Genomic DNA, 24,366 nt, shown 5'->3' on the forward strand with positions numbered 1-24,366 from the left:
AGATCATTAAAATTTCAATAAGATAAAAGTTTAGTTTTCAGAAGAAAAAATGTGACAGAAGAAAATCCCGCTTAAGAGAGATAATATTTTCCCATTTTTTTGTAAGTGAGGAATCCCGTCCTCTTTTCACCGAATGTAACCTACCGAATTTGACGTGCATGTATAATGAGGTTTTAACTTATACGAGGAACATGATGGGTGCCACATGTGGAACATGATACGCTTACACTTCGAGAGCACTGGATATCACTCTCAGTTTATGATGGGGTTCGTGTCCTTAGCTTAATTCTTCAGTTTTTTCATGTTGTGTTTTGTGTACTTATGTTTGACTTTTTGGTATTGTCAGTTTGTTCAACGGAACAAAGTTGTATGCATTTTTATCAAAATCTGCGACATATTTATCTGGACTTGATTTAAGTTAGCTTAAATGCCCCTGTAACTGTTAAAGTATGATTTGTGCTTTTCAACTAATATATGACAATTCGTGTAGAACAAATTTTAAAGCCAGAATTCAGGAATCAGAAATCCGATCTGACACCCCTATTATAGATTTATTTTATTGTGATAATTAGGTTGGAAAGTTAATGCATTTGCAATATTTCATGATAAGAACAGCTATGTACATGTAATATCAGGACCTCTTACCCCCCCCCCCCCCCCGAAATATAAATAGATAAAAGATAAAAAAATAAAAACAATTAGGAAAATATAAATATGAACTTATGTAATGGGTTTCGGGTAACGACATTTAGATTCTTACTGAGCCGAGATCAAAATAAATATATTCCAGGTACCGGTACCCGAGAAGGTGCATATGAATATCGATAGAGGTTACGGAATAGCTTGACGTGTGTGTGTTATATTTGAAACCTCCATCGTTCCACAGGCTATTGCCTTATATAACTATGTACTATGATAACACAAGAGATAGAGAATAGCAAATATTGGGCAGTTATAGGGAATAATTGAGGAAGCATGTATTAAAGAAAAAAAAATTGGCAAAAAAAAAAAATCTAGGATGCTTAGAAATAAATGATAGATAATAATAATAGGCAGAAAAATTAAAGAAAAATACAGAAAAAATGAAATCAAATGAAACTAAATTGTCCTGTATATAAGAATAAGTATAAGAATAAGAATACTTTTAAATTATTAATCCAATTATGGACCCTTGTGGGTTTTAAATTTCATACTATGACACATGTTACAATGATTTGTGTTATATAACAATGAAATAATAAAATGAAATCCATGACAATAGAACACTGAACAGTTATTGCATGCACATGGAAGAGAAAGTAATATGGGAGACAATAAATTTCTGTAAGGATTATTATAGAATAAATCACTTTTGAAAGCAGAAATGGAACTTTCCAGACCCTCACACCAGATTAACCAAGTCAAGCATATGTTTCAAACAGAAAACGAAAGAGGAAGTTTAAACCAAGTAATTATAAGCTAACGACGGAGAATTCTGTTGAAAGAAGGTAAACAGTAAGTTGTTGGCCTATATGTTATTATTTATAAGTTAATGGTTATCATAATCTACACAAATTCAAATTTTTAAAATTCAAAGTCCAAATAGTTTATCTTTTGAAGTAAAATTTTGAAAATAAAGTTATTTTTAACTTGACATGCTTGATTTAAATCAATGAATTTCCAATGTAAGATAATATTTGAATACGTTTTTTTTTTGTGTGCAAATTGTGAACCGAGTGACATTGTCACATTATATTATACATTACTGTATAATTTTACATGAGTGTTGCAATTATATATTATGTAGTACATGTACGTATTTTATAATATATCAATTGTAATTTCTGTTTGTACATGCTCCATTTGGGGTCCTAAATTGGAGTCATAAATACTTGATTTGATTCTGACTGGAGTATCGATGTGAAAGTCATCATTAAAAATAAGGATATAATTCATGCATTTATAATTTATATACAGAAAACATAAACTGCCGTTTCAGGAAAAAAACACCATGTATTTATTATGATAAGTATGCGATGTTTAAATATGTAAAAAAAAGCCATACAAAGTGGGGAGGGGTCAAACTTCTGAAAGTGGATGACAATTAAGCGTAAAACAAATATAGTCAAATAATTTAGGATACATAGAAGTAAGTCGATCTGCCATCTAGCCATCTTTCATTTTCATTGTATTTCCTAATTTCAGTAGCTAATGTGTGCTAACAAACTAGGAGGGGGCAAAACATAGACCTTCTCACCGGTGTATCCTTGAAGGGACGAGTATTTAAAGTTGCATGTTACTTTTTGTGATTTGTTTAGCCATGGTGTTGTACGTCAATTTATCTTCTATCTACAAGTTTGGGTGTCCCTTTGCTATCATTTGCCTCTCTTATAATTTCAACAATTGTTTACACATATTTTATTGATAAGATAAATTGATGAATATAAATGTCAATGTACATGTATGTGTATGAGGCTCTAGATGGGGTTAACCGAATAGATAATATTTGGGGATGGGGAATGCAGAATGTAAGGGGCGGGAATAGAGTATTTAAAAAAGGGGATTAGAGAATAAATGACAAAAACATGTAAAATATAAAGAAAAGAGAAAAATGAAATAAAAAATACAAAATACAAAATACAAAAATGGAAGCCCCCTTCCCCAATTTCGCATGTATGATAAGGCATCATTTTTGCCCCCTTGAAATTCGATTGATCAATTAATAGATAAATGTTAAATGCTATTTTCTATTTCGTGGTGTTAAAAAATAGATTGCAAGAAAAGACGCCCGACCATAGGCAAGAAAAAATGAAAATGAAAGTGTTAAGGAATAAAAAACACGATCATAAACACATTGAATGTACTGAAACACGTTAAAACCTAAACATGTAAAATAAAGTGCACAACAAATGTGCTTAGAATAATAATTCGGATTTAAACACCATGTTTACATGTTTTACATGCATGTTCATTCATAATAACTATCAACATAATTACAATTGTCTGAGACTGAGAGTAGAATTATGAGTTTCAGTTTCCCATTTAAGCCCTGACATGAAATTTTGTCAAATCGCGGGTCATCTGTGTCGTGTGATCGTGTATTTTGAGCATCGTAGCGCTGTCGTGTGTCGTGGGACGAAAATAGGACATGCACCTTTTTTGCTGTACGATTTTTTTTGTCGTGTCACTGTCTTGTGGCTGTCGTGGGAATGTCTTATCACAGTCGTGGAAATGTCGTGCGATAAACACATTGTCGTGGGTGCCAACATTTTTATAAAAAAAAAAAAAAAGACCCTCGTGATACAGTCTCGCGAATATAAAATTTCGTACGATACTCGCATAACATTGATTGTTTGTCGTACGACAGTGGTTCGTTCGTCGTGCAACATATTTTCGTTTTATTTAGAAGAATACAATTCTGTGGGAATGAACGTTTGAAAAAAATATACCGTCTGCCGTTTAAAGAGGATAGTTATTCCACCCTTTGCCCTACTAAATAGTCGCCTTGCCGGAATCCAAAAAGAGCAAAATATGTTAGCGTGGAATCGAGCACATGAACAGCATAGGAACCAGCGAAACGACCGACATTGGTGGGTTAACCATGGATCAAACTGCGCCTGATGTTTGAGCAGTATAGTTGACTGATGCAAGAGTTGAAGCGGGAATCTGCTGTTGATTTCGTCGGACTCATGTGGATGGAGCCTGGCATGTTTCAAGAACTTTAGCTGAGAGTCGCCTCTAACATCACTAACCCAATAAATCGGGTCTTCTTTATATACTAGTAGTTCGGAGTCAAACGGGCGAGTGACCAACGACTGTTTTGCGACAGTCCTACAACAGGGGCACGACAGTGACACCACAGTAACACACGCATTCCATGACATGACAACCTAAAAACATAGCCCAAAACAACTCACGATTGTCGTACGACTGTCTCACGACCGAATTGCGACAAACCCACGACAGTACAATTACATTTTTTTTGTCGTGTTCCCAACGTAGAATCGTCGTGGACATGTCGTAGCTGATGTGACCACTCAAAATATTATTTTGATCTGCTGTGAACGGGGCTTTTTTTGTCGTGCAAAATAATAAAGTGGTCACATCAGCTATGACAGTCAAGGTCGTTAAACACTTCCATATATATATTTATTGAATATATAAAAAAGAAGATGTGGTATGAGTGCCAATGAGACAACTTTCCAAAGACCAAAATGACACAAACATTAACAACTATAGGTCACCGTAAGGCCTTCAACAATGAACAAAGCCAATACCGCATAGTCAGCTATAAAAGGCCCCGATAAGACAATGTAAAACAATTTGAAAGTTATTTGCCTTTTGCTTTCAATGTTGTTAAGTGTCATTATAAGTTCGGTCCAAGATAACGACGTTTTTTGTATTAGTTTATATTATAATTGTTCAGCGAATTTAAACCAGATATCCCCGAAAGAAAAAAAATGGATGATATTTTGCTCTTGTTGGAGTCCGGCAAGGCGCATTTTCAGCAGGGCCAAACGTAATCGTTCTGGTGGAATAGCCAACTCATTAAACGTCAGACGGTATGTTTTCCAAACATTTATTCCCGCCGAATTGTATTCTTCTAAAATAAAACGAAGATATGTTGCACGACGAACGTACCACTGTCGTACAACAGACAATCAATGTTGTGCGAGCATCGTACGAAATTTGGTATTGGTGAGACAACCGTAAGACTGTATCACGAATGTACGATTGTTTTGTTCTTGAAATGGTTTATGTTGGTACCCACGACAATGTGTTTTTCGCACGACAGTCGCACGATTTTGATAAGACACCCACACGACAGCCACAAAAAAGTTACACGACAAAAAAATCGTAGAGAAAAAAAGGTGCATGTCCAATTTTCGTCCATCTACACACACCAGCGCCATGATGCTCAAAATATCGTGCGACTGTCGTACGACGATCACAGATGACCCGCGATTTGAGAAAATTTCATGTCGTGGCGTTGCATAGATGTGTTGTGGGTTCATTGTGACCAGGGCTTTAGTAAATATTCTATAGAATTTATTTGGGTTGTAAATTTGTTGAACACATATATGTATGCATTCTAGTAACTAGTCCTTTATTTCTTCGGGCGTTTTCAACTTCCTATTTATAGCTTTTCAGTCTCAAGTTCAAAAAGCATTTAATTGTTACTAAAGGAAATATATGTTTGCATGGGAAATAAACACATTTTTCATTTAAAAACCAGTTGTTGACATGAAACGGTTATGTTCTCATACATTTTATGATGAAACGATACTAAACCTCTAATGATTGTACTTGATTTTCATATGATGGAGACATATTCTTTCAATCAGTTTATTTGAGGTCTGGAGCTTGCATGTCAGTAACTAGGCTGCTTGTAGTCCTTTGTTGATTGATATACCATTGCCATTTAAATTAGGGTTTTGGTGCTACCTTTTCTGGTATGAGACTCGGACTTCTTTTGAACTGAGTTTTATTGTGCGTATTGCTGTGTGTTTCTTTATTGTATATAGGCTAGAGGTATAGGGGAGGGTTTATATCTCAAAAAACATGTTTAACCCCGCCGTATTTTTGCGCCTGTCCCAAGTCACGGGCCTATGACCTTTGTTAGATTTGTATGTTTTTTGTTTAAATTTTAGTTCATTTATATGTTTTCGTGTGTAATATGATGCCCCTTTTTCACTAAACTGGTACACATTTATATTAAGTGGCCAGCTGAGGCGCACCTTCAGGTGCGTGATTTTCTTTTTGCGTTGAAGACCCATTGGTTACTTTCGGCTGTTGTCTGCTCTTTGGTTGGGTTGTTTTCTCTTTGAGATGCACCCCATTTTCATTCTCATTCTAATTTAGAAATTACAAATAAAGAACCTACTTTACTTTGTCTTTCAGAAGCTTGTGATATCCAATTAAAAAAAGTTTAGGACAAAATGTCGGACGTTACTCATGGTAGACTTCTCGTGTGTGCTATAGATTTCGGAACCACGTATTCCGGATATGCCTTTCAGTTAACCTCGGACTTCATCAAAGACCCTTTGAGTAATATAAAAACAAACCAAGTATGGAATGCTGGTGCAGCAGCATTGATGTCCCTGAAGGCACCAACATGTCTCCTCCTAAACAAGGACAGAGAATTTGTCGCATTCGGATATGATGCAGAGAATCAGTACACTGACCTGGCTCTGGAAAACGAACACAATGACTATCTTTTCTTCAGAAGATTTAAAATGTTACTGCATAGGAATCCGGTAAGTGGACTATATCAAAAAAGGAAGAGCTGGTATGATTGCAAAATAGATAACTCTCCACAAATTGACCAAAGCCCATACCACAAGTTTTTTTTTTATGTTGCCATGATATTGTTGTTGTAAAGCGTGCAACAGTTCAATATAAAAAAAAAGAAGATGTGGTACTCTTGTCAATGCGAAAGCTCTCCATAAGAAACCAAATATCACAGAAATTAATAACTAAGAACACCATACGGCCTTTAACAATGCGTAAAACCTTTATGTTTTTGTTTCAATACAACGTCCAAAATTTGTCAGTTAATTAATGTTAAAAATGATAAACAGTTATGATCTGATCTTTCTTAAAGATGCCTGTATTCAAATCAGAAAATTGGAATAGCTTGAAACTGAAAACTGAAATTAACCCTTTATAAATTTCGTACATCTGAAGCGTTTTCGGGATTTACCTTCATCCGGAACACTCAAACCCAAGCATTTGAAATACACTTTTGCTTTTGTCTCTTTGACACATTCCCCATCCTACAAAAGACTCATTAGTGGCGCTCGATTTAATATATTAAAAGGCCGAAAGTATAGTAAAAAGTTTAAGAGGAATAAGAATTCAAAATTCCTAAAGGTTTTGCCAAATTCATTATCATCTAGATTCTGAGGTATATATAAATAGTTTATTTCTTGGGTTAAAAGTTCCTAGTATTAGTATTGGTAAAAATTAAGAAACATTCGGAGTTTTATGATAATATAAACGGACCTCAAAGAATAGCAAAACTCATAAATGGTCAAGTTTGTCTTAATGACAGTCTTAGTTTCTTAGCACTTGAATATAAAATATTTGTTTCATGTAGTCAGTACAGAATCACTAACCACTGAGATAATAATAGCACCAAGGATTAACAGTACGATCTGTGGTACATGTATCTTCCCAGTGCTTAGTAAATGAAACAACAGTGTATAACAATTTCAAAAATCATTAAAAAAATCCAAATGATGTTAAAATTAACAAAAATCACCTTCGAACATAATAGCAGTCCAAAAAGAAGAAAAAAATACATGCTATATTTATACCCAAAACAAATTTTACTTACTGAGTGCAAACATATTTGTTTTGCAAAACCGGTATTATTTGTTCTTTATGTTTTATAATTATAGGGTTTAAACAGAGATACAAAGATTGCAGCATCAAATGGAGAAGAGGTCCAAGCGAAAGCAGTCTTTGGACATGGCATAGATTTTCTTAAAAAACACGCACTAGAGAATTTCAAACGCGCAGGAATGGAGATAGATGAAAATGAAGTCCAATGGGTTATAACGGTACCTGCAATTTGGACAGACGCTGCCAAACAGTTCATGAGAGAGGCTGCACAACGTGTAAGTTTAAAAAGGACTACCTTTAAAAAAGATATCCGACGTATTCAAATTTGAGTATATGTTTAAAACTATCATTTCGATTTACCATTTAAATAACGTTTCTCTGTTGGTGTTCAGTATTCTCGGTCCTCGTATCTTTCTGTTCACCAAAACCCCGCGGAAATCTCAAATGCGTAGGTGCGTTCTAAAAGTCATGTACGTTCGTACAACAAAGTTTACATTGAAAATTATATAGTTGTCTCGAATAAACAGCTGTCATGGATGCAAAGAGCTATTGGAAAAACAATTATTTTAATAAAAATATAAATCTTTGTAAGATCTAGTTCAAATGTTTATCAAAACAAAATCACAGAAAGGATTTTCGAGCATGCATAGGCGGATCCAGGAGGGGGGGGGGTAAAATTTGGTTACTTATATAGGGAATCACTGAAGCATGACTGGAGCGGCCCCCCTTAGGTCAGTCAGAGGGCCACCCTCTTATGGAAAGTGCTGGATCCGCCACTGGCATGCGTATTCTGTTGCCATAGTTAAGCGTCCTTAAGTTCAAAGGACACAAACCGAAACTATACCGGTTACGTCGGAATAAGAAGATGTGGTATAAGGGTTGTTTCCGACTGTTCCAAGTCAGGAGTCTCTGGCCTTTGTTAGTCTTGTAAGATTTTTTAATTTTAGTTTCTTATGTATTTTTTAGAATTAAGTATGTCGTTCACTATCACTGAACTTGTATATATTTTTGTTTAGGGGCAAGCTAAAGCACGCCTCCAGGTGCTCGTGTTTCTCGCTGCATTGAAGACCAATTGGTAGACCTTCGGCTGTTTTGGGCTCTTTGGTTGGATTGTTGTCTCTTTGACACATTCCCAATTTCCATTCTCAATTTTATAAAATTCATAGAGAGTTGCTTTTCATTTTGAAAACAAAAAATTTAGACTGTAAGATCTTGATAAAAATAGCACAACTTACTAGGTTCATTAACAATATTTCATTTTTTTAAATGAAAACCAACAAACAACAGAAACATAGTGATTCGGCAACAAGAAATAATTTATATAAATCCGTTTCCCTCAACCCATTTTATGAAATATTCTGCTACAGCTTATATCCCTCAGGTTTTGAAATTCAAAAGAAGAAAACAAATGCAAATATAAAGCCTCGGTCACACCTTACCGGATAGCTCGAACGGACACCTAACTGATAACTTTTTAGCTCACCTGGCCCGAAGGGCCGAGTGAGCTTATGCCATCACTTTGCGTCCGTCGTCGTCCGTCGTCTGTCGTCTGTCGTCGTCTGTCGTCGTAAACTATTTCAAGAATCTTCTCCTCTGAAACTACTAGGCCAAATACTTCCAAATTTTAATTGAATGTGCCTTAGGGTATCTAGTTTATAAATTGTATCCGAAGTTTTGATCTATCAACAAACATGGTCGCCATTGCTAAAAATAGAACATAGGGGTCAAATGCAGTGTTTGGCTTATATCTCAAAAACGAAAGCATTTAGAGCAAGTCTGACAAGGGATAAATCAAATGAGATGAATCAAACAACCCATTGTTTGGTTGCTGCCACTTAATTGGCAATTTTAAGGAAATTTTGCAGTTTTTGGTCATTATCTTGAATACTATTATAGATAAAGATAAACTGTAAACAGCAAAAATGATCAGCAAAATAAGATCTACAAATAAGTTAATATGACCAAAATTGTCATTTGACCCCTTTAGGAGTTAGTGCCCTTTATAGTCCATTTTTAACCATTTTTCGTTAATCTTAATTAACTTTTACAAAAATTTTCTCCTCTGAAACTACTCGGCCAAATACTTCCAAACTTTAATTGAATGTTCCTTAGGGTATCTAGTTTATAAATTGTATCCGAAGTTTTGATCTATCAACAAACATGGTCGCCATTGCTAAAAATAGAATATAGGGGTCAAATGCAGTTTTTGGCTTATATCTCAAAAACGAAAGCATTTAGAGCAAATCTGATATGGGGGTTTAAATGTTCATTAGGTAGAGATCTATCAGCCCTGAAATTTTCAGATGAATCAAACAACCCATTGTTGTGTTGCTTCCACTTAATTGGTAATTTTAAGGAAATTTTGCAGTTTTTGGTCATTATCTTGAATATTATTATAGATAAAGATAAACTGTAAACAGCAAAAATTATCAGCAAAGTAAGATCTACAAATAAGTTAATATAACCAAAATTTTCAATTGACCCCTTAAGGGGTTATTGTCCTTTAATGACAATTTTTCACAATTTGTTGATCATATTTGCTAACTTTAAAAAATGTTCTCCTCTAAAACTACTCAACTAAATTCAACCAAACTTCCACTGAATGATCAGTAGGGTGTATAAAATAAAGTTTGTGTTTTATTTTCTATTTCGTCAAAAAACATGGCCGTCATGGCTAAAAATAGAACATAGGATAAAATGCAGTTTTTGGCTTATATCTCAAAAACTCCAGCATTTAGAGCAAATAAGACAAGAAGTTAAAGTATTTATTAGGTCAAGATCTACCTGTCCTGAAATTTTCAGCCGAATTGGGTAACTAGTTTTTCAGGTATAATGCCCCTGAATTGATGATTTTAAAGAAATTTTGCAGTTTTTGGTTATTACCTTGAATATTATTATGAATACAGATAAACTGTTTATAGCAAAAATGTTTTAAGCAAAGTAAGATCTACAAATAAGTCAATTTGACCAAAATTGTCAATTGACCCCTTAAGGAGTAATTGCCCTTTAAAGTTGTTTTTTTACAATTTGTTCATCATGTTGACTTACTTTAAAAAAATCTTCTCCTTTGAAACTGCTGTATCAATTTCAGCCAAACTTAGGCTAAATGAGTTTCAGAGTATCTAGTATAAATTTTATATTTTATTTCCCTGTATGTCAAGAAACATAGCTCCTATGGCTAAAATAGAACAGGAGAATTTTTTTTTTTTTTTTTGCTTTTGAAGAAAATAGGACGATTCAAAGAACATTTAAATAAATTGAAAACCCAAAATAATCATTGATGAGATATTTAACCAAAAAAAATAAGGTGAGCGATTCAGGCTCTTGAGAGCCTCTTGTTTTCAATCCGTTCATGTCCGTTAGACGTCCGTTCTTATCCGAGCATGTTCAAAACTTTGAACGGATGTCTAACGGATAAAATGTCCGTTGAATGTCCGTTAGGCGTCCGTTTTGTACGGTACTCGTCCGTTTCGTTTCCGTTTTGTATCCGTTACGTGTCCGTTATACATCCGTTGAAGGTCTGGAAGATAAATTCACCAACGGACTTCTACCGGACGTTTAACGGATAAAACGGATGTTGAACGGATGAGAAACGGAATCAAACCGGACGTATAACGGATAAAACGGATGATGAACGGATCTGAAACGGATAAATGCTAATTGAAAATTTCGCGTAAGAAATGCCTGTTATTTGTATGTCAGATTTATTAAGGTTCGTGAATTCTTATTATTCATAATCGATCTTCGAGTATAGGCATGTCTTCACATTTAAGCAGCTCTTATTCAGGCCATACACTGTCCTTTGGCGGAATTTGGAAGACCAAACCAAAGCCAGTTACACAGAAACATTTTGACTATTTATGCGATTTACATGTATTATTATTGTCACCTTTGATTTGTCCGTTTATCTTGTTCATCCGTTTTATCCGGTACGCTTCCGTTAGGTGTCCGTTTTATGCGGTACTCGTCCGTTGGATGTACGTTCGACATCCGTTCTGTCCGGTACGTTTCCGTTTCTCGTACGTTGCATATCCGTTGTGTGTCCGTTAAGCCTCGGTCACACCTTACCGGATAGCTCGAACGGACGCCTAACGGATAACTTTTTTTCAATCCGTTCATGTCCGTTAGACGTCCGTTCTTATCCGTTAGGCGTCCATCCATATCCGTTGCATGTCCGTAAAGCGTCCGTTTCATCCGTTGACGTCCGTTCTGTCCGGTGGAAAATTTTGAGCATGTTAAAAACTTTGAACGGACGTCCAACGGATAAAATGTCCGTTGAACGTCCGTTAGGCGTCCGGTAGGCGTCCGTTTTGTACGGTACCCGTCCGTTTTGTATCCGTTACGTGTCCGTTATGCATCCGTTGGAGATCCGGTAGACCAATTCACCAACGGACGTCTACCGGACGCCCAACGGACGCCTAACGGATAAAACGGATGTGAAACGGACATTAACGGAAGGATAACGGATAAAACGGATGCCTACCGGATGTAAAACGGACAAATGCCAATTGAAATTTTAATGGTTTATTGCCTATAATTTTTAGATGGTTTATTGCCTTTAATTTTCAGATTTTCATCCGTTTTATCCATTACGCTTCCGTTAGGTGTCCGTTTTATCCGGTACTCGTCCGTTGGATGTACGTTCGACGTCCGTTCTGTCCGGACATATCCGTTTCGCGTACGTTCAAGGTCCGTTGTGTGTCCGTTACACCAACGGACTCCCAATGGATAAAAAATTTGTCAACGGATAACTTATTTTTTATCCGTTAGGCGTCCGTTAGAGCTATCCGGTAAGGTGTGACCGAGGCTTTATGCATCCGTTACGCGTCCGTTTTATTCGGTCAGTACATCAACGGATTCCCAACGGATAACAATTTTGTCAACGGACAACTTTTATTTTCATCCGTTAGGCGTCCGTTTGTGCTATCCGGTAAGGTGTGACCGAGGCTTTACATTTCATCGTAAACTTTGAATTTTAAAATTGTTTAAGACGTTTTTATAATTAAAACTTGCTTTTACATTCCAGGCAGACATATTTAATGACCAACTGATGGTAGCACTTGAACCAGAAGCAGCCTCGGTCCTGTGTAGATATACGTCAGACGCATCTGGACAAAGTATATTCACATCCGGGTCAAAATACATGGTTGTGGATCTTGGAGGTCAGTAAGGGGATGAACAATTCCGAATTGTATGACGAAATCACTTTTTTTTTATTATTAGACCTCGGTCTATTAAATCAAAGCTAGAATATATAAGCCATTAAAGTAATCGTGTCTTCCCCTTCGTACATTGCAATTGACCTTATTTTTGGAAAACTTTTCGGGCTTAGGCCAAAACGTCTGTAACCGTTATCATAATTTTTACCTCACCTGGCCCTGGGCTAAGTGAGCTTTTCTCATCATTTGGCGTCCGTCGTCCGTCGTCGTCGTCGTTAACTTTTACAAAAATCTTCTCCTCTGTACTACTGGGCCAAATTTAACCAAACTTGGCCACAATCATCAATGGGGTATCTAGTTTAAAACATGTGACCCGGCCAACCAACCAAGATGGCCGCCATGGCTAAAAATAGAACATAGGGGTAAAATGTATTTTTTAAGCTTATAACTCTGAAACCAAAGCATTTAGAGCAAATATGACAGGGTAAAATTGTCAATCAGGTCAAGGTCAATCTCCCCTGAAATTGTCAGATGAATCCGACAACCGGTTGTTGGGTTGCTGCCCCTGAATTGATAATTTTTAGGAAATTTTGCCGCTTTTGGTTATTATCTTAAATATTATTATAGATAGAAATAAACTTCACAGCTATAATGTTCAGCAAAGTAAGATCTACAAAAAAGTCAACATGACAAAATTGTCAGTTGACCCCTTAAGGAGTTATTTCCCTTTATACTCATTTTTACCAATTTTTCGTCAATTTTTGTAAATTTTTACAAACTTCTCCTCTGAAACTACAGGGCCAAATTTATCCACAATCATTATTAGGGTATCTAGTTTTAAAAATGTGTGCGGTGATCCAGCCAACCAATCAACATGGACACCATTGCTAAAAATAGAACATAGGGATAAAATGTAGATGTTGGCTTATATTATAACGCTGAAACCAAACCATTCTGACAGGGGTTAATTTGTTGATCAAGTCAATATCTATCTGCTATGAAATTTTCAGTTGAATTTGGACAACTGGTTGTTGGGTTGCTGCCCCCTAATTGGTAATTTTAAAGAAATTGTCGGTTTTTGGTTATTATCTTGAATACTATTATACATAGAGACAAACTGTAAACAGCAATAATGTTCAACAAAGTTAGATCTAATAAAAAGTCAACATAAACACAATAGTCAGATGACCCCTTAAGGAGTTATTGCCCTTTATAGTCAATTTTTAACAATTTTCATTCATTTGGTAATTTTTTGTAAATTTTTTAAAAATCTTTTCCTTAGATAGAGAAAAATGTAAGTAGCAAGAACGTTCAGTAAAAGTAAGATCTACAAACACATCACCATCACAAAAATCCTTCTGTGTCCATTGTTTAATATGCACATAGACCAAGGTGAGCGACACAGGCTCTTTATAGCCTCTAGTATTATATTTTATACGTGTGTGCATCCTCTTAAGACATTGAGTCATGTTGATTACATTTAAACCTTTCATCTCAGAGTCATAAGAACTGGTTATGAAGGAAAATGTGCGTGTCCGAGTCTTACCTTTATCAAAACGAAATAGAGGAAGCGCAGTTTATAAAAGTCTATGTTCGAAAAAAGGATTTATAATTATCATAGATATGTATTAGGGCCCCGCCTAAAAGGCGGGTCGCCCTATAGTGATCAGTCTGTCCGTCCGTCCGTCCGTAACACTTTCGTGTCCGCTCCATATCTAGAGAACCATAATGATTTCATACTTTATACTTTACATGTATATTGTAACGTGATCGAGGGGAGGTCAATACCGACACAGACGGACGGACATAGCCATCTATGGCACGACAATATATCCTGTGGTAAATTCCCAGTAACTAAATAATACGGTATTTATATATACAAGTTTATTAGCAAATGTACATTACTTCAGGCACATTGACAAAGTCAGCTACAAAGTTTAAACATATAAACTTTAAATACAAGTCCTCCAGAATCTAACTGATTCAAGACTTCAAGGAATACACATCCTTACGGTATCACAGCTGATACACAATCTGCCAGTCTCTTGACTAACTGACCTTATAATAGAGTTTAATTACTTCATCTCTAGACAAACAAAATAGGCATAGCTAATTTTATTACCCTACACACAAGGACATCTTTCTGGTCTTAATCACATCTGACTGTTCAACTTTAACTGCAGATAATTAACTAGCAACTTGTCAAATTAGCCTTGCGTCATTAATTTTCTCTGTACACAAATAAACAGTTATAAAGCCAAACTAACTAGAGGTCAATATTTACAAAACATTAAAATATTACATTGCCTCCTTCTTTGAAAAACATGTGTCTCACATGTAAACAAAAATAACTTTAACTTATCAAAGTATGGAAGACCACTTTTCAAAAATAAAACAAAAACATATGCAATAAAAAATATACACGAAAAATCAAAATATATCAAAAAATAATTTCAACATTTAAATAATAAACTAAATCAAAATAACTCAATCATAATCATGAAAACATGCAATGTTCATTTCAATTTTAAATGTTCATAATTTTTAACAAAGTTCTAATCAGGCACGTATCTGTTGGGTGGACGTTTCACACGATGTCCGCGACCGTATTCAATATTGTCAGTTGGAAAATTGGACATATCGCACTGTTCATTTTCACTCAATTCAATGTCAGACTCAATGTTAGTTTCTTCGATTGCGGTAGCGTGAGACTCGGTGTCTCTTTGAGTTACAGTTTTAATTAGCCAATTGTCAAAATCTCCATGATATGGTTTAAGTCTGTTGTAATGAACAACTCTAGGTTTTGACGATTCCAACTTTTGAATGCGGTATACTAAGTCACTAATACTGTTTATAATAAGATAAGGTCCATCCCAATTACACTGTAGTTTCGGACTAATCCCAACTTTTCTCTTTGGATCGTGTAACCATACGGCGTCTCCAACAGAATACGGTTTAAAATTAACTTTATAGTCATAATACCATTTCTGTTTATCACTGGCATTATTAATGTTTTCTCGCGCAAATTCATGTACATTGTCTAAATATGTTCTTATTTGCATCACATAATCCGGGAGGTTATCAAAATTCTCATTATTACTAACAGTTCCGTATAACAAGGCAATTGGATGTCTTACATCACGCCCGAATAACATCACATTCGGTGAGTATTTAGTCGTGTCATGTTCCGCGCTACGATATGCCATCATCTGTAATGGAAGTAGAACATCCCAGTTCTTCTGATCTTTATTTACGCATGTAGCTAGCATTGCTTCCATCGTTGCGTTGTATCGCTCCACCATTCCATCAGATTGTGGATGAAGTGCAGTAGTTCTCGTTTTATCCACTCCTAGGAGTTTGCACAGTTCACGGAAAAGTCTTGATTCAAAGTTTGTACCTTGGTCCGTGTGAATCTGCATTGGTACACCATAATGCGTTACAAATTGTTCAACAAACACTTGCGCTATAGTCTCTGCTTCCTGATCAGGCAATGCGTATGCCTCTACCCATTTCGAAAAATAATCCTGGATAACTAGTACGTATCTGTTATTCCGTTCAGAGAGCGGTAATGGTCCCATTATGTCCATAGCAACTCTTTCCATAACAGCTCCCACATTATATGTTTTCATTGGCGCTCTTAACGTTTTATGAGGTCTTTTACGTGAACCACATTGATGACATCGACGGCACCATTCTTTGACATCTTCTCCAACGCCTGGCCAATACAATCGTTCTCTTATTCGTCCTAGCGTTTTGTTAACTCCCAAATGTCCAGCTGTTACGGCATCATGTAAATTTGTTAGAATGTCCGTTTTAAAACTATCTGGAACCACTAGTTGCCACGAAATTTTCTTTCCTGTGTCGTCTTCCCATCTCCTGTATAAGATGTCACTTCGTATTTCAAGTCGTTTCCATTGTGACCATAATGCCTTCACAACAACGCTTTCCGAACAGATTTCATGCCAAGTAGGTTTATGATCACTATTCTCCATCAAATTGATAATCAATTCTAAATTTTTATCCTCCCGTTGTGCACATTTTATTTCACTATCAGATAAACCATTAATCCAACTATTTGAGTTTGACACATTAGATTTACTATCGCTAATAACATTACACTGTGTGCTAGATACACCATATTTCAATTCTACTTTTTCACAGTGTGAACAATCTAAACACGGCCTTCTCGATAAACTATCTGCATTTGAATGTTTTAATCCAGGCCTATGCACAATTTCAAAGTTGTAGGTTCCTAATACTTCCAACCATCGCGCCAACTGCCCCTCTATATCCTTGAATTTAGTAATCCAGCGCAATGAACTATGATCAGTTCGAACAGTAAATTTTCTTCCATAAAGATAGCAATGAAAGTGTTTGATGCTGCTAATCACCGCAAGAAGTTCCTTTCTTGTAGTACAGTAATTAATTTCGGATTTAGATAACGCTCGACTGTAATACGCAATAACCTTTTCATGACCATTTTGAACTTGCGAAATCACTGCACCTAGCGCAGAATTACTACAGTCAGTGTCAAGTATAAACTCCAAACCAGACGGATCCGGATACGCTAAAATCGGCGGACTAGAAAGTTTTGATTTCATGATGTTGAATGCTTCTTCACATAGATCGGTCCATTCAAACAATGTCTGCTTCTCAGTAAGCTTATTCAATGGTCGAGCATATTTTGCAAAATCAAAGATAAATCGGCGGTAATACGAGCATATTCCAAGAAAGGCCCTTACTTCTTTTACTGTTGTCGGTCTAGGCCAATTACTGATGGCCTCAGTCTTTGACGGATCAGCGCGAACACCATCTTTAGAAACAACATGTCCCAGGTAGTTAACACTCTTTTGAAACAACGTGCATTTCTTTGGATTAAGTTTTAACCCTGCCATACGCAAACGGTCAAACACTTGCTGAAGTCTCTGTAATGTAGATTCAAATTCTGTTCCAAAGACAATAATATCATCTAAGTATACCAAACAAGTTTTCCATGATAAACCTTTTAAAACTTTGTTCATTAGTCTCTCAAACGTTGCAGGTGCGTTACAAAGACCCATTGGCATCACTTTGAATTGATATAGGCCATTTTCTGTCACAAAGGCAGTTTTCTCACGGTCGTTTTCATCACATTTTACTTGAAAATAACCACTTTGAAGATCAAGTACATGGAACCATTCTGCTCCGGACAATGCATCTAGTTTATCATCTATACGAGAAACCGGAAATGAATCTTTCTTTGTGATATCATTGAGCTTGCGATAGTCCAAACATATCCGCGTAGAACCATCTTTCTTTCTTACAAGGACTAAGGGTGATGACCATGGGCTCTCAGACGGTTCAATGATGTCACTGCGCAACATGTTATCAATCTGAGAAGCTAGTTCGGATCTTTGAGCAAACGGCAATCGGCGCGGTTTTTGACGAATCGGGTCTGTATTTTGAGTATTAATTTTATGCGTTACAACATCGGTACGTCCTATATCCCACTTATCTTTGGCAAATACACTCTGATTTATCAAAAGTAAGGCTCTGAGTCTTTCTCTCTGGTTTTCATTTAAATGTACGCATGAGCTTGTATATAAACTAGATAAATGTTCAGGAATATCTTCTGTTGACAGTTCTTGAGAACAAACTGACTCATTAAGTACAGTTACTGCTTCACATGTCGCAGCAATTGAATTTGCATATACTTTAATAGACTTATCTGTTGCGTTCAATACTCGCATCGGAACAACATCTGATGACGAATTCACTACTGCTTTAGCCAACATGAGCTGATGCTTCTCCACAAATTTATCTGAAGCTACTAACATACTACAATCTGGAGCATAACCAATATCAATAAATTTCCCCGGAATAATCTGCTCGACACCTGGCGGAATAACTGTTGTTTCTGACACAGCAACCCGACAACATCGCACACCTTGTGTATTTAATACTGCACACGATATATGTTCTTTGTTAACAGTCATTGTATTGTTAGCTACATCAATGCAACACATATTTTGTTTCATGAAGTCATAACCAATTATACCGTTTATATCTGCATCTATATCTGCTACCCACACATCGTGTGTGAGAAGTGTCCTTCCGATCTCCACGTTCATTTGACCTATTCCTTTCACTTTAACTAGTTTACCATCTGCAAGTTTCATGTTTGTATGTGCTGGTCGCAATACGACTTTGTTTACATCGGACAGAGAATCGTATACCTTACTATTCAATATTGTCACATTTGCACCTGTATCTACTAAACATTGAATGATTTTACCTTGAAATTTTCCAGAAATATACATTCCTCCATCGCCACTCGCTACACGACCGGTTCTCACTCTCTCTTTTTGTTGATAATTTCTGTTACTTTTGTCATATTTAGGACAATTTCTTCTAATATGGCCTGTCTCTCCACAAGTCCAACATCCTCGTTTTCCCGGCTTGTTGTTATTGTTGTTAAATCCGTGTCTCTGTTGACTCATATCGCTCTTCATAAACTGAAGCTCACGTCGAAGATCTTCTACCACATCAGTAAGTGTTTTAATTTGACCAGACACTTCTGAATTTTCCGTAATAGCAAAATTTCGAACACTTGAAGGTTTGTCCCTTTGTTTATCCGCAATATAAAAAGCCTCAAGCTCAACAGCCAACTTAACTGCATCATCGAGTGTCTTTGGGTGAGCTTGGTGTATGCGCAACCGTGTATCCGCGTCATCTAACATGTCTAATGCATCAATGAAATGATATCGGCTCAACATCTCTTGAAGTTCCTGTTGAGCTTTGGGATATGCTTTACGGCTTAATCTCTTGATATGTTGCGCCAATTCGGGCAATTCCTGATCTCTTCTTTTACGGATATTCTTAAGCTGCACACGGAAAAGCTCTGTTCTGTTTTCGGTTCCAAATCTACTTGTTAATGCTGAACATATCGATTGATAATCTTTACGCTTTATCGGATCAATATCGGCTAAAACACTTTGCGCATTCCCACTTAGACTTGTCGCAAGAAACATTGCTTTCTGATTATCCGTCCAACAATTTAATTCGGATATCATTTCAAATCCTATTCCTGTATCCATTGATACTTTAGGTCTTGCACCTCCGAAATAAATTTCTCTATCAGAAGAATCACGTTTATCCATTGTATAACAATTTAATAACAGCTACTTTATTTACGCACACAAGACATATATTTTATTCCATTTGCTATAATCCTCTCACACAAAATAATCGGAATATTATTATAAATCCACTGAATATAATTAATCCATGTTAATATATTATCCCACCGCTGCCACCAAAAAATGTAACGTGATCGAGGGGAGGTCAATACCGACACAGACGGACGGACATAGCCATCTATGGCACGACAATATATCCTGTTGTAAATTCCCAGTAACTAAATAATACGGTATTTATATATACAAGTTTATTAGCAAATGTACATTACTTCAGGCACATTGACAAAGTCAGCTACAAAGTTTAAACATATAAACTTTAAATACAAGTCCTCCAGAATCTAACTGATTCAAGACTTCAAGGAATACACATCCTTACGGTATCACAGCTGATACACAATCTGCCAGTCTCTTGACTAACTGACCTTATAATAGAGTTTAATTACTTCATCTCTAGACAAACAAAATAGGCATAGCTAATTTTATTACCCTACACACCAGGACATCTTTCTGGTCTTAATCACATCTGACAGTTCAACTCTAACTGCAGATAATTAACTAGCAACTTGTCAAATTAGCCTTGCGTCATTAATTTTCTCTGTACACAAATAAACAGTTATAAAGCAAAACTAACTAGAGGTCAATATTTACAAAACATTAAAATATTACAATATTAACCACCACCAGAGGGCGTGTCATGATGTATGTACAACTTCCTAGGTCAAAGGTCAAGGTAAAAAAACTTTGGTTTCAGTTGACAACCCTGTATCCTGTGGTGAAGATCGTGTCCGCTCTATATCTTGAGAACCATTATGATTTCAAAGTTTATACTTGACATCAATTTTAACCAACACCAGAGGGTGAGTCATGATGTATGTACAACTTCCTAGGTCAAAGGTCAAGGTCAAAAACTTTGGTTTCAGTTGACAACCCTGTGTTCTTTGGTGAAGATTGTGTCCGCTCCATATCTAGATAACCGTTATGATTTTATACTTAATACTAAACATGATTATTAACCAACACCAAAGGGTGTGTCATGATGTATGTACAACTTCCTAGGTCAAAGGTCAAGGTCAAAAACTTTGGTTTCAGTTGACAACCCCGTGTCCTGTGATGAAGATCGTGTCCGCTCCATAATTTCTAAGTTTATACTTGTCATCCATTTTAACCACCACCAGAGGGCGTGTCATGATGTATGTACAACTTCCTAGGTCAAAGGTCAACGTAAAAAAACTTTGGTTTCAGTTGACAACCCCGTGTTCTGTTGTGAAGATTGTGTCCGCTCTATACCTTGAGAACCGTTAGGATTTCAAATATTATACTTGACATCCATTTTAACCAACACCAGAGGGTGTGTCATGATGTATGTACCACTTCCTATGTCAAAGGTCTGTCTGTCTGTTGGTCTGTCCATCGCTAACAAATTTGATCCACACTATATTTTGAGAGGACAGCTGTTATTATTTCATACTTTATACCTGACAAACATTTTCAACTTAACATATATATTAACCAACACCAGAGAATGTGTCATAATGTATGCATCCTAGGTCAAAGGTCAGTCCGTCGGTCTGTCCATCCGTTCGTTGTTCTTAACAAATTGTGTCCGCTCTACCTCTCGAGAACCGTTAATATTTCATACTTTATACTTTGTGGGTCATAATATATTGAAGGCATAATTCTAAAAATATGTGACAAATATCAATTGGGCAGATCCTTTAAACATATTGTTCAAACATCAATCCATATATCCAGCAGTCACCTTAGAGTAGCCAACAATGAGTTCACATCATGCAGTCATATCACTATTATACTATGGAAGTAAGTTGAGAATATTTATCAGTTTTAACTAAAAATCTTAGATTAAAATCACACGTGAGACTATGTAATAACTTCAAATAATGCTTCATATCAGATTATCCATACAACTTATTTACCCCACGTTATTGACAGCGGGGCCCAAAGAGATGGCTCCCATCTCAATGATATCTAGTTTTCATTGTTAACATGTTAAAATATTTTTTTCAAAAACAATTCTTCAACAAAATATAATCATTGACTAATGCATTGCTCTTGTTACTTTATTTTTAATGATATAAATGTTTAATAGACTAAATACCGAGTGTACATCTGCAATGATCTAGTTGAGTTATTATTTTCTGTTTACCAAAAGGCATGCAATCTGTAGACTTTACAACTGATTCGACAATGAAGTGTTCCTTGGTACGATATATATGGAAATTAAACTTAATATGTATATTTTGACGATTCATTGTTAACTGTTTGTTCACAGGGGGTACTGCTGATATAACAATTCACCAGGTTGCAGAAGACGGTACTTTGAAGGAACTCCACAGTGCGAGCGGCGGCGCGTGGGGAGGCATCAAAGTCGACCAAGCGTTTGAACAACTATTAATAGATATAGTTGAAGAAGACGTATATGCCGAATTTCAGAAAAGAAATGCCTCGGACCATTTCGATATGGGAAGAGAGTTCGAAGTAAAAAAGAGAACAGTTAAAGAAGGCATGAGCAAAAATACATATATTAAACTGCCATCGGCACTTATTGAAACGTATACTGTGTTGAAGGGGAAGACTCTCAAAGAAGCGATTGAACAATCGATGTATATGAGCCGTGTTTCCCAAACTGCTGACAAGCTTAAAATTGACTCAGAATTATTGAAGGGTTTCTTTAGGGATCCTCTCGAACATCTGGTTGAACACATCAGAGAAATATTAAATCAACCAGTTGCTAAAGATACAAATATCTTCTTGTTAGTTGGGGGATTTTCCGAGTCCCCGATCGTTCAGGAAACAATCAAAGCGCGATTTCCAAAGCATAAGATCATCGTGCCTCAAGATGCTGGTCTGGCGGTTCTGAAAGGTGCCGTCCTGTTCGGACATCGCCCGAAACTTATATCTGTTCGGGTTAGTCGCATGACGTACGGAATAGGCATTAGCAGACTGTTTACTAAAGGCGATCCCGAAGAATTGCGGTTTGCGTCAGGTAGTGCAGTGTTGTGTCGTGACGTATTTCACAAATTTGTAGAAAAGGGTCAACCAATCAATGAAGGCGATGAACATTCTATGCCTTTCAGTGCCAAAGGTCAGAACAATAGAGTTCGTGTTTACACTTCAAACATGAAAGATCCAAAACATGTCATTGACGATAGCTGTAAACTTCTTGGAGAAATGATGATCAACATAAGTTCGGAAGTCACATCCGGGAACAATATTCAGGTCAGAATCGAGTTTGGTGGCACGGAATTGGTTGTTGAAGCTAAGGAGAAAAATACCGGGGAAGTCTTCAGATCCCGATTTGACTTCCTCAGTGATAAATAAATTTGATTTGTCTTGTGGTTTCTAGAACATTGTTGATGTACAATATTAATGATTGTGTAAATATGTGTCATGAAGAATGATGGAATTACTTTTTTGTTCATAGAAAATACAATGAAAATTCAAATAGAATCAAATACAAAAGTTAAAATGGCAGAAGATGAGTGTTAAAGAAACATTGAGGATTTTAACCCCGAGTTTATAATGGAGGTCTATCTGCTCAAATTAGTACTGCGTTTGTAAAACTTACTTTCTTCGATGATTTTTAATCATTTGCGTGAAACATAATAAAATATATATCAAGTCTAACCAATGATACGTGTGAAAATTGACAGTGCTCGGTTCTTCTTCTCAGTGGCGGATCAAGAACTTTTCATAAGGGCCCCCGGGGGGGGGGACGACTGGCCTAAGGGGGACCGCTCCAGTCATGCGTCAGTGATTCCCTATATAATCAAACAAATTTTCCCCACGGAAAGTAACTAGTGTGGGTCACTGTATGACCTTCAACAATACAGCATAGTAAGCTACAAAATAAGGACAAAAACAACTGGTTGTAAAATAATGTTCAATGTATACTACGACTTTCACCTTTTCCTTACTATTTAACAGGTTTTTTTCATGTCTTCCCATTAGGTTTCAGTTCCTGTGAAGATCTGTTAAAGGTAACATTGTTTAATGGTTTAAACGAATAATGATTGTTGGTTAAATTGCTTTTAATAATCATTTAATATAGTACATATTTTAACAATTTTAAAATTACTTGGCTACAATTTTCTACAAATGCACTGAATACACGATACACAAACAACAATACATTAAGTCTGGTCCAATTTTAACAAAACATCATAATTCCCCGATGAAATGTACATTATATTTAATAACTACAAAAAGTATGAAAACACCTTTAAAAGTTCATTCCATCATCCAGTTTATAAAGATCGGCGAGTATGACACAAAGCAATAACAAAATTTTTGTCAAAAGCTTCCTATATTGAAAAAGTTTTTCTTTCATCGTGTCAGGCATTGTTAGAACCTATATATCTATCAATACTTGACATTATATCCTCGACATCGAAAAGAAAGTCAAATTTCCTGTCTTTGCAGAAGATTGTTTGCTTGAACAACGATGATACATCTTGATATTGGGTTGTCGGAGTTTTCCGTTTCTATTATTATTGCCGATGATTGACTCGTCTATTGATCGACCCGCGGTGTTCTACGTTAACATATATCGTAATTCAAAACAGAAAAAATATTTGTATTCAAACCTCCTGAATAACACAGGAAGATTACCAAAAATAAGACAAGAAAGGGGAATCTCGAGATGAGAAAGGAGAATCTCAAGTGAGAAAAGAGAATCTCAAGGT

General features: G+C 36.1%; 1 protein-coding gene across 2 annotated transcripts; it reads left to right on the plus strand.

Annotated features, from left to right (window-relative positions):
* The first annotated feature begins 1,302 nt into the window (after positions 1-1,302).
* LOC134697127 (heat shock 70 kDa protein 12A-like) lies at positions 1,303-23,312 on the plus strand. 2 transcript variants are annotated; one of them, XM_063559180.1, is made up of 5 exons: positions 1,303-1,487; positions 5,881-6,236; positions 7,383-7,601; positions 12,353-12,488; positions 21,954-23,312. In XM_063559180.1, the coding sequence occupies exons 2-5, from the start codon at positions 5,919-5,921 to the stop codon at positions 23,000-23,002; spliced, it is 1,722 nt and encodes a 573-aa protein (XP_063415250.1). In that variant the 5' UTR covers positions 1,303-1,487; positions 5,881-5,918; the 3' UTR covers positions 23,003-23,312. The 2 variants fall into 2 exon arrangements, with proteins under 2 accessions (XP_063415250.1, XP_063415249.1); XM_063559179.1 differs by having other exon boundaries at positions 1,304-1,494.
* Positions 23,313-24,366: the final 1,054 nt, after the last annotated feature.

Source organism: Mytilus trossulus, chromosome 14, assembly GCF_036588685.1.
Source record: "Mytilus trossulus isolate FHL-02 chromosome 14, PNRI_Mtr1.1.1.hap1, whole genome shotgun sequence".
NCBI classification, from domain to species: domain Eukaryota; kingdom Metazoa; phylum Mollusca; class Bivalvia; order Mytilida; family Mytilidae; genus Mytilus; species Mytilus trossulus.

Bases quoted from the DNA above. Each gene is read 5' to 3' on its own strand.
- LOC134697127 (XM_063559180.1), top strand. From the start codon at position 5,919: ATGTCGGACGTTACTCATGGTAGACTTCTCGTGTGTGCTATAGATTTC. The intron at 7,602-12,352 runs GTAAGTTTAAAA...TTTACATTCCAG, and splicing joins TGAGAGAGGCTGCACAACGT to GCAGACATATTTAATGACCA. The intron at 12,489-21,953 runs GTCAGTAAGGGG...GTTTGTTCACAG, and splicing joins CATGGTTGTGGATCTTGGAG to GGGGTACTGCTGATATAACA.